The sequence below is a fragment of the Rattus rattus genome, chromosome 3, assembly GCF_011064425.1.
Source record: "Rattus rattus isolate New Zealand chromosome 3, Rrattus_CSIRO_v1, whole genome shotgun sequence".
Classification (NCBI taxonomy): domain Eukaryota; kingdom Metazoa; phylum Chordata; class Mammalia; order Rodentia; family Muridae; genus Rattus; species Rattus rattus.
The window spans coordinates 216,719,866-216,732,615 of record NC_046156.1 but is presented as its reverse complement, the minus strand read 5'-3'; the positions used below and the strand labels follow the sequence as shown (position 1 = coordinate 216,732,615).

The 12,750-nt window shown below is 46.0% G+C and overlaps 1 protein-coding gene across 1 annotated transcript; it reads right to left on the bottom strand.

Moving 5' to 3' along the window:
- Positions 1 to 1,316: 1,316 nt before the first annotated feature.
- Positions 1,317 to 6,450, bottom strand: LOC116896087. The gene is given in 4 exon segments (XM_032897065.1): positions 1,317 to 3,584; positions 3,586 to 4,407; positions 4,410 to 5,222; positions 5,224 to 6,450. Coding segments are annotated over 4 exon segments (5,130 nt in total).
- Between the last annotated feature and the right edge of the window lie 6,300 nt (positions 6,451 to 12,750).

Sequence of the window (12,750 nt, the reverse complement as noted above, 5' to 3'; positions counted from 1 at the left end):
GGCCCCGTGATTAAAGCGGCTGACCCGGTGCCTACTCCAGCGGCTACTCCTAAGCCCAGGAGTACAGCTACGGTTAGCAAGATGGGCTCTCTTTTAGTCCTAGGACTTTGACCATATAAAGACAAGAGTTCTTCAGAGGGGTGATAGTAAATTCTTGGGACCAGCTGGACCATTACACAGTAATCCGAAATATTATTGATCACTGAGTCAGCCAAATAGGGAGTGAGGCCAGAATTACAGGCCCACCAATACCCCGGAGGAGGAATCAGGTAAGAGGTAGTACCGGAGGGAGTGTCAGCTGGGATAACATAGCGACATAGATGTCTGTGGGTCGGGGGAACCTTACCCACACAGGTCCCTTCTCCTGATACCTCAGTTAAAGTTAGCCGGGGCTTGTTAGTATAAAGGCAAGCCTCAGGGCTAGTGTCTTTAGTGAAGTTGGCCGAGGTCGCTATTCCCTCATAATAAGGGGGGCTCGTGGAAAGACAAAGCCAACACTCTGAAGTCAAATTGGGATTGGAATAATTTAGAGCCTGGAAGGCACCTTGAACTAACCTAAACATGCATTCTTGGGCACCCGGCAAGTGGGGGGCCAGGTTGTCTTCTGTGGTCATGTCCCCGGTGGGTATAAGAGTCTCAGGTCTTAAAGTAGTAGTGGCCTTGGGCTTGAGTCTGGTGAGAGGTATCCGATTTCTGAGAACGGAGTTAGGACCTATGACCTTGGGGCTAACAGATTCTGCCTTAAGCCTAATATCTAAAAGGATTCCGGAATCTGCTCCATTTACATATAGGTGCAGTCCCCAGCGTTGGGTTCGGAACCAGTCTTTGGTGTATGTTTTACCCCTCTGGGTGAAGGTGATGTTGAGGGTGGCAACCCTGTCCTGAGCCCATTTGACCTCTATAGAATCCCAAGTAGATGAGGGGTTCCAATCCACCTGCCCTGTAGTCTCACAGCCCCAATGATAACAGAAAAAATGTGATTTGCCTCCACATTTCCACACATCAGACTTAAGGGGCTGTTCTTTAGGGCAGACATAGTCAGAAACTGTCTCTCCGTGGAGGATGAACATTCAGGGCGGGGTATGGATCCCATCCTGGAAGTTCTGACCCGGGGACTTCGTCGTATCCTCTGTATATTTTTGGAGAGGGCAAAGTCACCCATGGGCCACCCGTTGGAGCCTGCTGCTAATCTGCACCATTCTGGGTAAAGCGGGGGCCACCAGGTCCAAAGGGCGTGTTTACCCGTGACAGACCATACCAGATCTCCGGTGGGGGAGAAGACCTGCCAAGTCAGTTGTTGAGGGGAGTGTGGATCGTTATTCGATGTCCTCACCCAGGTTGAAACGGCGACGGAGGCGAAGCTTAAGACGGTGAGGAGTCCTTTCCACAGTCCATTCATCTTCAGGGGTCTTGGGAGCCTTCTTTGCGTGTGACGCGTGGATCCAGGCGGCTATTCCGTCGACCTTTATAGTGGTTGGGGTGGTGAGTAGAACCGAATAAGGTCCTTTCCAGCGGGGCTCAAGATTTCCTGCTCAGCGTCGTCTGATCAGAACCAGATCTCCGACTTAGAATCCGTGAGGGATTTCGGGGCTCTCTGTCTGGTAGGTCTCCTTCAGCAAGTCCCACACCTGGCGTCTGACAATCTCAAGAGCTCTGAGGCAGGTGAGGAGGGGTTGAGAAAGATATGGGTCAGGATCATGTATTCCCCTTGCTTCACCCACAGGGGGCGGGCTGCCCCATAGGATCTCATACGGTGTCAGCTTAAACCTTCCGGGGGTGTTCCGAGCACGGAACAGGGCGAAGGGAAGGAGAATTGTCCAATCTTTCCCGCCGGTCTCTAAGGCTAATTTAGTCAAGGTCTCTTTTAAGGTTCTATTCATTCTTTCTACCTGTCCTGAGCTCTGGGGTCTGTAAGCACAATGCAATTTCCAATTAATCCCCAGCTGACTGGCCAGCCCCTGACTTACCTGGGCAACAAAAGCAGGTCCACTGTCAGACCCAATTACCTTGGGGAGTCCGAACCGCGGAAAGATCTCTTCCAGTATCTTCTTGGCCACCACTTGAGCTGTTTCCGAGTGGGTAGGGAATGCTTCTACCCAACCTGAGAAGGTGTCTACGAACACTAGTAGATATTTATTACCATACCTGGCTGGAGTTATTTCTGTAAAGTCAACTTCCCAATGAGCCCCCGGTCTATCCCCCCTAAGCCTCTTGCCATGGAGGGACGGGGGTCTATTGGAGTTGACGAGAGCACAGGCTTGGTAGCTCTGCACAACCTCTTGGGCTAAGTCTGATAATCTCTGAACATAGTATTTAGAGGAGTTCACAAGTTTTATCAACTTCCTTGTACCTAGGTGGGTCAGACGATGGAAGTTGGTAACGAAGTCGCATCCCTCCTTGTTTGGGAGGACTTGTTTGCCATCTGCTGTCTCTGCCACACCGCAGGGAGAAAATCCTTGTACCCAATCAGACCGATGAAATTCCTCTAGCTCTTCTTGGGTGTATTGGAAGCTAGAATCTCTTAGGTTTGGGGGAAGCTCTTCATTTACCACTGTCAGAATCATGGCCCCGAGCGCGGCCTGTTTGGGGGTGGCGTCTGCCATACGGTTACCTCTGGCCACAGCATCCTGTCCCCCCTGATGTCCGGGACAGTGGATGATGGCTACCTTTTTTGGGAGGTGTACTGCCTCTAGGAGGCTGAGGATTTCATCTTTATTTTTAATCTCTTTTCCCGTGGATGTTAAGAGACCTCTCTGCCGGTAGATGGCCCCATGAACATGTGCAGTGGCGAAGGCGTAGCGGCTGTCAGTGTAGATGTTAATGTTTTTTCCTTCCGCCAGTCTCAATGCCTGAGTGAGGGCTATTAATTCAGCCTTCTGGGCTGAGGTGCCCTCAGGCAGTCCACTGGACCAAATGGTCCTTTTCCCATCCACCACTGCCTCTCCCTCCTTTCTCTTTCCTTCCACCAGGAAACTGCTGCCATCTGTGAACCAGGAGGGGCAGCCCGGTAGGGGGACATCCGTCAGATCCTCTCTGGTACTAGAGGCCTCAGCCAAGATGTCGGCACACACATGTATTGGATTTTGACCTGTTGTCTCTGGGAGCAGCGTGGCTAGATTTAGGATGACAGGAGCTCCAAAAGAAACTCTATCATTTAGCAGTAGACTCTGGTAGTGAGTCAGGCGGGCATTAGTTATCCACCTGTCTGGGGGCTGCCGGATGACACTTTCTAGAGCGTGTGGGGCTATAATCGTTACTGGCTGACCTAGGGTTAGTTTATCAGAGTCTTTTACCAAAATGGCTACTGCTGCGATGATCTTGAGGCAGGATGGCCAGCCACTAACCACAGGGTCTAGCTTTTTGGAAAGGTACGCCACAGGCAGTTTCCAGGGACCCTGGGTCTGGGTCAGCACTCCCTTTGCCACCCCCGCTCTCTCATCTACAAACAGCGTAAAAGGCTTGGTTAGAACAGGCAGGACTAGAGCAGGTGCAGTCAATAAGGCCTGTTTGATGGCATCAAAGGCTGCTTAATGTTCGGCCTTCCACTGGAACTCAGTCTCTGACCTGGTCAAGGTGTGGGGGGGGGGCAGCCAGCGTGGTGAACCCAGGAATCCACAGCCGGCAGAACCCGGCGGTGCCTAGGAGTTCCCTCACCTGTCGAGGTGTCTGAGGTACAGGTATCTGGAGCACAGTCTTTTTCTGGGCTTCAGTGAGCCATCGCTTACCATCCCTGAGGATGTAACCCAGGAAGGTCACCTCGGTGCGGCACAACTGTGTTTTCTTCGCCGACGCCCAGTATCCCAGACGGCCTAATTCAGATAGCAGTTGTTCAGTCCCTTTTTGGCACTCACCCTGGGTTTCAGCCCTCAGAAGAAGGTCATCAAGGTATTGAAGGAGAGTCAGCTGCGGGTTGTTGGTTCGGAAAATCGTCAGGTCTCGATGTAGAGCCTCATCAAAGAGGGTGGGTGAATTCTTGAATCCCTGTGGTAGTCTGGTCCAGGTCAATTGTCCAGAATGTCCTGATTCCGGGTCTTTCCACTCAAAGGCAAACAGATGCTGGCTGGTGGGATGTAGTCTCAGACTAAAGAAAGCATCCTTGAGATCTAAGACAGTATACCATGTCCTCTCTGGTGGCAGAGTGCTGAGGAGGGTGTAGGGATTAGGCACTATGGGATGTACATCTTCTACCCTTTTGTAGACCTCTCTCAAGTCCTGGACGGGTCGATAGTCTCATGTCCCAGGCTTCTTTACTGGTAATAGTGGGGTATTCCAGGGGGACCGGCATGGGGTTAGGATGCCCAGTTGTAAAAACTTGTTTACATGGGGCCGGATACCTTCCTTTGCTTCCTTGCTCATAGGGTACTGGCGCACACTGATGGGGGTAGCGCCCGATTTGACTGTAATCACTATGGGGGGGGAACTTGGGAAGCCATCCCAACTCCCCCGGTCTCCGCCCAGGCCTCGGGGAACTTAGAAAGCCACCACTGTGGGTTGTCCATCTTCTTACCTTTCTCATGTATGCGGTATTCATCAGTCAAATTGATGAATTTGAAGTATACTGGCCTGGGGGAATGCCACTTCACTCGGGGTCCCTCTGATGAAAACTGTATTTTGGCATTCATTTTAGTCAATAAGTCTCGACTGAGCAAGGGTGTGGGACACTCAGGAACTACTAGGAAGGAATGCGATACCCGGCCAGCCCCTAAATTGACGCGTCGAGCCGTTGTCCATTTGTGTATCTTCATGCCGGTTGCCCCCACCATCATACTGGTCTTGTCAGCAAGCTTCCCCAGGGGGTGTTGTAAAACTGAAAACTCTGCCCCCATGTCTACCAGGAAATCCACGGGGGTTCCCTCCACATCTAAGGTTACCCTAGTCTCAGGGAGGGAATATGAGCCCTGACTGTCCTAATCATCTTCGTTTCTCAGGGCTAGAGTCCTGGGACCCCGCATCTTTTCCTTCTTGTTCGGACAGTCCTTGGCCCAGTGTCCCTTATTCCTGCAGTGGCGGCACTGGTCTCTATCTAAAATTCTCCATTCCAGTGAAGTCCAGTTGTTCCGGCGGCGGGGGTTGCCCAGGTTCCCTGTCTTTCTTCCTACATTCCTGTTTCCTTCAGGTACTACTGCGGCCAGTATTCGAGTTAAATTCTGGTCTCTACGTCTATCTCTCTCATCCTCTCTTTCTTCCCTTTCCTTTCTCTCTCTCTCTCTCTCTCTCTCTCTTCTCTTCCTCTGTCTCTCTCTTATGGTACACTTTCTCTGCTTCCTTAACTAAGTCTCTTACTGTAAGATCTTGTAGGCCTTCTAGTCTTTGTAACTTACGCTTGATGTCCGGGTAGGACTGGCCTATAAAGGACATGGCTACTGCTGCCTGCTGTCCCTCAGACGTAGGGTCAAAGGGAGTATACCTTTGATACGTCTAAAGGAGGCTCTCTAGGAACACAGAGGGGGCCTCTGTAGGCCCTTGAAGTACTTCTCTTACTTTGGCCAAATTAGTGGGGCGGCGAGCTGCCCCTTTGAGACCTGCCACAAGAGCCTGGCGGTAAGTGGTCAGCCTCTTCCTACCTTCAGCCGTGTTATAGTCCCAAGGGGGGCGATCAAGGGGGAAGGCGGCATCAATGAGGTTGGGCATCTGGGTCGGGGTTCCATCTGGTCCCGGGATGTGCTTTCGGGCTTCTAGGAGGATTCGCTCCTTTTCTTCAGTGGTGAAAAGAACCTGTAAAAGTTGCTGACAATCAACCCAAGTGGGCTGATGAGCGAACATCAGAGACTCCATGAGATTAGTTAAGCTGGAGGGATTTTCAGAGAAAGAATCATGGTTAGTTTTCCAATTATAAAGGTCGGCCGAGGAAAAAGGCCAATACTGTAAGGGCTGGAGGTCAGAGGAATCCACTGGGGGGCCGTAAGCCCTGAGTGGGAAGGTGGGGTCTGAGGAAGGACCCTCTGGACTGGTTCCACGCCGGCTTCTAGTACCTTCGGATTTGTCATGTTGATAAGGGGGTGGAGGAGGAGGACTGGGCGCCGACGGTGTGGGTTCATCCTCATCTGGAGAACCTTCGATGTCAGGATAAATTTGGGGAGTCGTCTTCTTCTCCGTCTGCAGCTCCTGTGCTACCAATATGCGTGAGGATGGGGATGGGGATGCCCGGGACCAGGGCTTCAGCCACGGGGGAAGGTCAGAGGCAAGGTCCTCCCATACCACGATGTAAGGGACCTGATCCGGATGAGATCCAGGTCCAGGCTGGAAAACAATCTTTTTAATTGACAAAATAACAGTTTTGTCTAGGGTGCCCTCTGGTGGCCAACCTACTCCAAACGTCGGTCACTCAGATGCACAGTAAGTCTGCCAGCGTTCCTTTCTCACTTCCACAGACAAATTTTGGGCTCTAGTTTTAACCTCTGACCAATGATTCAAAGTTTGGCTCAACGGAGTGGACACGGACTGTCCCATTGTGAAGAAGAAAAGAACTAAACACAAAAATGAAATTCCAAAAAGAAACAACAGTGCGTCTATGCACGCTCGTCCGTGCCTGGATTGATATATCCAGCCGAACGCAACCTCGGACGGGGTTGGGTCTCGAATCCACCGCCCGGGTAGGAGAAGCTCTCTGTCTCCCTGATTCCGGAAATTCACAGTCAGATCTCCGGGTTCTCCCGACAATATTCGGCTCTTGGAACGTCTTCCAGAGCAGCAGCCTGCGGAGCTGGGGCGTCCCCCCTTCTGCTGCCCGAAAAATTTAAAAAGGGTGGCTGCTCGGAGTAGGAAACCTCATCTACTCCCAGGCGCCTGTATGGGGTGGGGAAGCCTCTTCCACCCGAGTGCACTCAAACCTCAAACCGGTACCAAAACCCAATGCACAGCACACAATACACAACACACAGCGGCCGCATTCAACACTCACACCAACGTACCTCCAAGGGGCTTTCGGGTCCCCGGGGGCTACGCCAGATCCCGGACGAGCTCCCAAATGAAAGAATCCCAAATTGGGGAGACTCTTGCTCCAGTCTCGGGATGGCGTGCCCCAGGAAACACAAGTAGCCGATCTTGATGTAACAGCAAGAGGATCTCGGGACGACATGTATCTCACACAGGAGATAGAGGAGTCGACCAAGAGCCTCTAAAGGCAGGGGTTTATAGAGGGAAAGCCAGGGGATTTCTCACGGTTACACATGATTGGCTGATTCAACTGGTGCACAGTTACTTTTGGCACGGAGTTACATCAGCAAAGAATACGTGCAATCTAGCATCTCAGCAATGTGGGTAGGGTGACTCATCTCACTCAGCAGGGGGATGACTCATCCTCAGGGAATGAGGGAAGGGGAGGGTGTGGCTCCAGATGGCCAGTGTCCTTGGGGGCTAATAGCCGGGTTGATGAGGCATGCCTGGACTTTGTAAAATTTAACTCTTCAGCTCCATCATCCCACAAAGATAATTTCTCACACTATGTTCATAGCAACTTTATTCATTATAGCCAGACTGGCTACTCTACTGAAGAATGGATAAAGAAAATGTGGTATATCTACACAATGTAATGCTATTCAGCTTTTAAAAACAAAGACATGAATTTTTCAGGCAAAGGGATGGATCTTGAGAATATCATCCCAAGTAAGGTAACCCAGTCCCAAAAGGACATGCATGATATGAATTCACATATAAGTGGATATTAGCCATAAAATACAAATACTATGCTGCACTCCATCGACCTAAAGGAGCTAAAAAGGATGGAAGGCACAATGGAGGATACTCAAATATCACATAGGAGAAAAATATAGTCATAAGAGGCAGATGCAGAAAGGGAACTGGGAGAGAGAAGGAATGTAAGGAGATAAGGGAGGATCAGGATCAGATATGAGGAAGTACAGGAGAGATGGCTAGATAGAAATGAATGGAAGTCTACAACTATAACAGAGATGAGGAGGTAGGGGACATTTCCAGGAAGAGACAGAGACAAAAGAACCATTCGGGGTGACTTTTAGATGTGACTCACGACATTGGAGATATGGAACTTGAAGAGGCCGCCTCCTGTAGCCAGACAAAAACCTCAGTGGAGCACTGGAGATGCCAACCCACCTACAAGTTTAACCCAAAATGTATCCTGTCTACATGAAATGCAGGAATGGGGATGGTGTAGAGACTGAAGAAATGGTCAACCAATAACCAGCCCAACTTGAGACCAATCCATTAGCAAGCACCAATCACTAACACTATTAATGATATTCTGTTATGCTTGCAGACAGAAGCACGTTGCTCTCTGAGAGGCTCTAACCAGAAGCTGACTCAGATATAGACACCCATGACCAAACAATAGATGAAGCTTGGGGACTGTTATGGAAGCTTGGGGACTGTTATAGAAGAATTGTGGCCCCAAATGGCATAAGAACTCCATAAGATGAGCAACAGAGTTAACTAACCTGGATGCCTGTGGCTGTCAGAGACTGAACCAACAACCAAAGAACATATATGGGCTGGGCCTAGGCCTCCCTGCACAAGTTGTAGATGTGCTGCTTGGTCTTCATATGGATCCCGAAGAACTAGAGTGAGGGGCTGTCTCAAAAGCTGTTGCCTGTACATGGGATATGTTCTTTTTTCCTGGGCTTTTTTGTTTGGCCTCAGTGGGAGAGGAAGCACCTAAACTCACAGAAACTTGACATGGCAGGGTTGGGGGATATACCCACGGGTGTCCACCCAAGAGAAGATAAGGGGAGGGAGAATGGAGGAAGGATTGTGGGTGGGTGTGACAGGGAGGGGGAAGTGAGAGGGATAAAAGGGAATAAGTGAAAAACAAAATTAAATAAAAAGCCAAAACCTACAGTCATAAAAAGGTTGCAGTAGTTTTAGCTATCATGTTAAATTTCTCGGAAGATAGAAGACAATGAAGAAGTAGAAGGCTCATGTGGCAAGTGTAAGCTGTGATCCTTACTACCATAGTGTTTCCCATTTCCACATAGGTATTAAGTTTTTCAGGAAGGCCAACTCAGTAACTTACGTATAACTATTATCTCCTAGAGCTGAATTCATGGCTATTTTAAAAGTTAGAAAAACTGTAACTTCTAACAAACTCATTTTATTTATAAAGAAGAAGGAAGGAGTTGGTAATTAGTAAGTGAGGTTTATTATACATATTTCAAGGTATTATATCTATAAAAATGTAATGGATTAAATTAAAAGTTGAATTGTGTTTTCTTAAATTTATGTGCTGAAGATCTAATGACATTTCTGATGGTAGTTGTAGACAGGTTTTTTGGCAATGGTTAGGACAGATGAGTCCATGAAAAAGAAGCCCTCACAATTGCACTGGTTCTATTTTTTGGAAGAGATGCTCGCAAGTCTTAGCAAGTTCTCCCACATCCTCTCTTTACACATATAAAGAAGTACACATATGAATGCACTAGAGGAGGCTACCATATGTAAATCATGATGAGAACAGAATACTAGCATGTCGGCACTGTGTCCTTCTAGCCCTCCAAACAATGAAATCTACATCCTCCTGTGCCGTGCTTGTCTGAATGCTGCCATGCTCCCACCTTGATGATACTTGACTGACCCTATGAACCTTAGGGGTTTGAAGAACCATGGAGCAGCCAGAGACAGGATCCTTCCAGTTTCCTACAGCACCCTGATGATGACTCTGTGCCACAACTATCCACATCCCAATCCCCCTCCTCCCCAGATACAGCTGGTCTCCCAGGGGTACTGACACACCTAAGTTCACAGCTATCTGCACCCCAGTTCCACCTAGAGGGAGTGTGTCTGTCTGGAGTCCTGATATACCTAAGAACACAGGCTCACAGGCTCACAGGAGGGATGAGCTTCATTCATAGACAGTAAAACCAACTAACACCAGAGATAACCATATGGCAAAAGACAAGCACAAGAACCTAAGCAACAGAAACCAAGGCTACTTGGCATTATCAGAACCCAGTTCTCCCATCAAAGCAAGCCCTGGATACCATAAGGCACCTGAAAAGCTAGATTCTGATTTAAAATCACATCTCATGATGATGATAGTAGGCTTTAAGAAGGACATAAATAACTCCCTTAAAGAAGTAAGGTAAATAGGTAGAAGAAATTAAAGAGGATGCGCATAAGTCCCTTAAAGAAATACAGATAAATACAATTAAACAGGTGAAGAAATTGAACAAAAACATTCAGGATCTAAAAATGGAAGTAGAAAAAAAAATAAAGAAATCACTAAGGGAGACAACTCTGGAGATAGAAACCTAGGAAAAAGAGCAGGAGGCATAGACACAAGCATCACTAACAGAATACAAGAGATAGAAGAGAGAAGCTCAGGTGTCAAAGATACCATAGAAGACATTCACACAGCAGTGAAAGAAAATGCAAAATGCAAAAATCCCCAAACCCAAAACATTCAGGAAATCCAGGACACAATGGGAAGATCAAATGGAAGGATAATAGGCATAGAAAAGAGCAAAGACTCCCAACCTAAAGGGCCAGGAAACATCTCCAACAAAATTGTAGAAGAAAACTTCCCTGACCTAAAGAAAGAGATGACCATAAACATACAAGAAGCCTATAGAAACCCAAATAAATTGGACTAGAAAGGAAATTCCTCCTGTCACAAAATAATCAAACAACAAATGCACGTAACAAAAAAAGAATTTAAATAGTAGTAAGAGAAAAATGTTAAGTAACATATAAAGGCAGACCTATCAGAATTACACCAGATTTCAACAGAGACTTTAAAAGGCAGAAAATCCTGGGCATATGCCATACAGAATTGAAGAAAACACGAAGTCTAGCCTAAGCTAGTATACCCAACAAAACTCTCAGCATAGATGGAGAAACCAAGATATTCCATGGCAAAGACAATTTACACAATATCTTTCTAAAATTCAATCCTAAAAAGGATACTAGATGGAAAGCTCCAACATGGACATGGGAAGAATCTACCCCCATGAAAGAGCAAGAAATTAATCTTCTTTCAACAACCCCCAAAAAAGATAGCCACACAAACATAATTCTATCTCTAACAACAAAAATAACAGGAAACAGCAATCACTTTTCCTTCATAGCTCTTAATGTCAATTTATTCAATTCTCCAATAAAAAATCATAGACTAACAGACTGGATACATAAGCAGAAGCCAACATTTTGCTGCATAAAGGAAACTCACCTCAGAGACAAAGACAGACACTTCTTCAGGTTAAAAGGCTGGAAAAATATTTTTCATGCAAATAGTCCACGGCATCAAGCTATAGTAGTGATTTTAATATCTAATAAAATTGATTGTCAACCAAAAGTTATCAAAAAAGATAAGGAAGAACGTTTCATACTCATCAAATGAAAAATCGACAAAGATGAACTCTCAATTTTGAACATTTATGCTCAAATTGCTAGAGTACCTACATTCATAAAAGAAACTTTGCTAAAACTCAGAGCACACATTGCACCTCATACAATAATAGAGGAAGACTTCAACACCCCACTCTCATCAATGGACAGATTATGGAAACAGAAACTAAACAGACACATAGAAAAACTAATAGAAGTTATGAACCAAATGGATTTAACAGATGTCTATAGAACATTTACGCCTAAACAAAAGAATATACTTTCTTCTCATGATACCTTTTCCAAAATTGACCATATAATTGGTCACAAAACAAGGTTCAACAGATACAAGTAGATTGAAACAATCCCATGCATCCTATCAGATCATCATGGATTAAGGCTGGTCTTCAATAACAACAAAAACAACAGAAAACCCAGACACACATGGAAGCTGACAAACCCTCTATTCAATGATAATTTAGGCACAAAAATATAAAGAAATTAAAGTCTTTTTATAATTTAATGAAAGTGAAGTCACAACATATCCAAACTTATGGGACACAGTGAAGGCAGTGCTAAGAGGAAAACTCATAGCTCTGATTGCCTGCAAAAAGAATTGGAGAGAGCATACACTAACAGCTTAACAGCTTCACATCTGAAAGCTCTAGAACAAAAAGAAGCAAATACACTCAAGAGGAGTATACAGCAGGAAATAATCAAATTCAGGGCTGAAATCAACCAAATAGAAACAAAAAGAACTATACAAATAATCAAGAAAACCAGGAGCTGGTTCTTTGATAAAATCAACAAGCTAGATAAACCCTCAGTCAGATTAACCAGAGGGCACAGGGACAGTATCCAAATTAACAAATGAGTTGGGAAGTTAATTTTATATCCAGCCACTTTTCTGAAGTTATCAGTTGAAGGAGTTCTCTGGTGGAAATTTTGGGGTCTTGCCAAAAGAAATGAGATAGGAGATATAACAACAGAAATTAAAGAAACTAAAAAAAAATCAGATCCTGCAACAAAAGCATATAATCAATAAAACTGGAAAATATGGATAAAATGGATACTTTCCTAGACAGGTACCAGGTATCAAAGTTAAATCATGATCAGATAAACCATCTAAACCTTCCCATAACCACAAACGAAATATAAGCAGTCATTAAGTTTTCTCCACCAAAAAAGCTCAGGACCAGATGGTTTTAGTGCAGAGTTTAAATCTTCAAAGACCTAATACCAATACTCTTCAAACTATTCCACAAAATAGAAACAGAAGGAACATATGAAGCCACAGTTACACTGATACCAAAACTACACAAAGACCCAACTATGAAAGAGAAATTCAGATTGATTTACCTTATGAATATCGATGTTATAAAATTCTTACAAACCTAATCCAAGAACATATCAAAAAGATTATTCACCATGATCAAGTATGTTTCATCTGAGGGA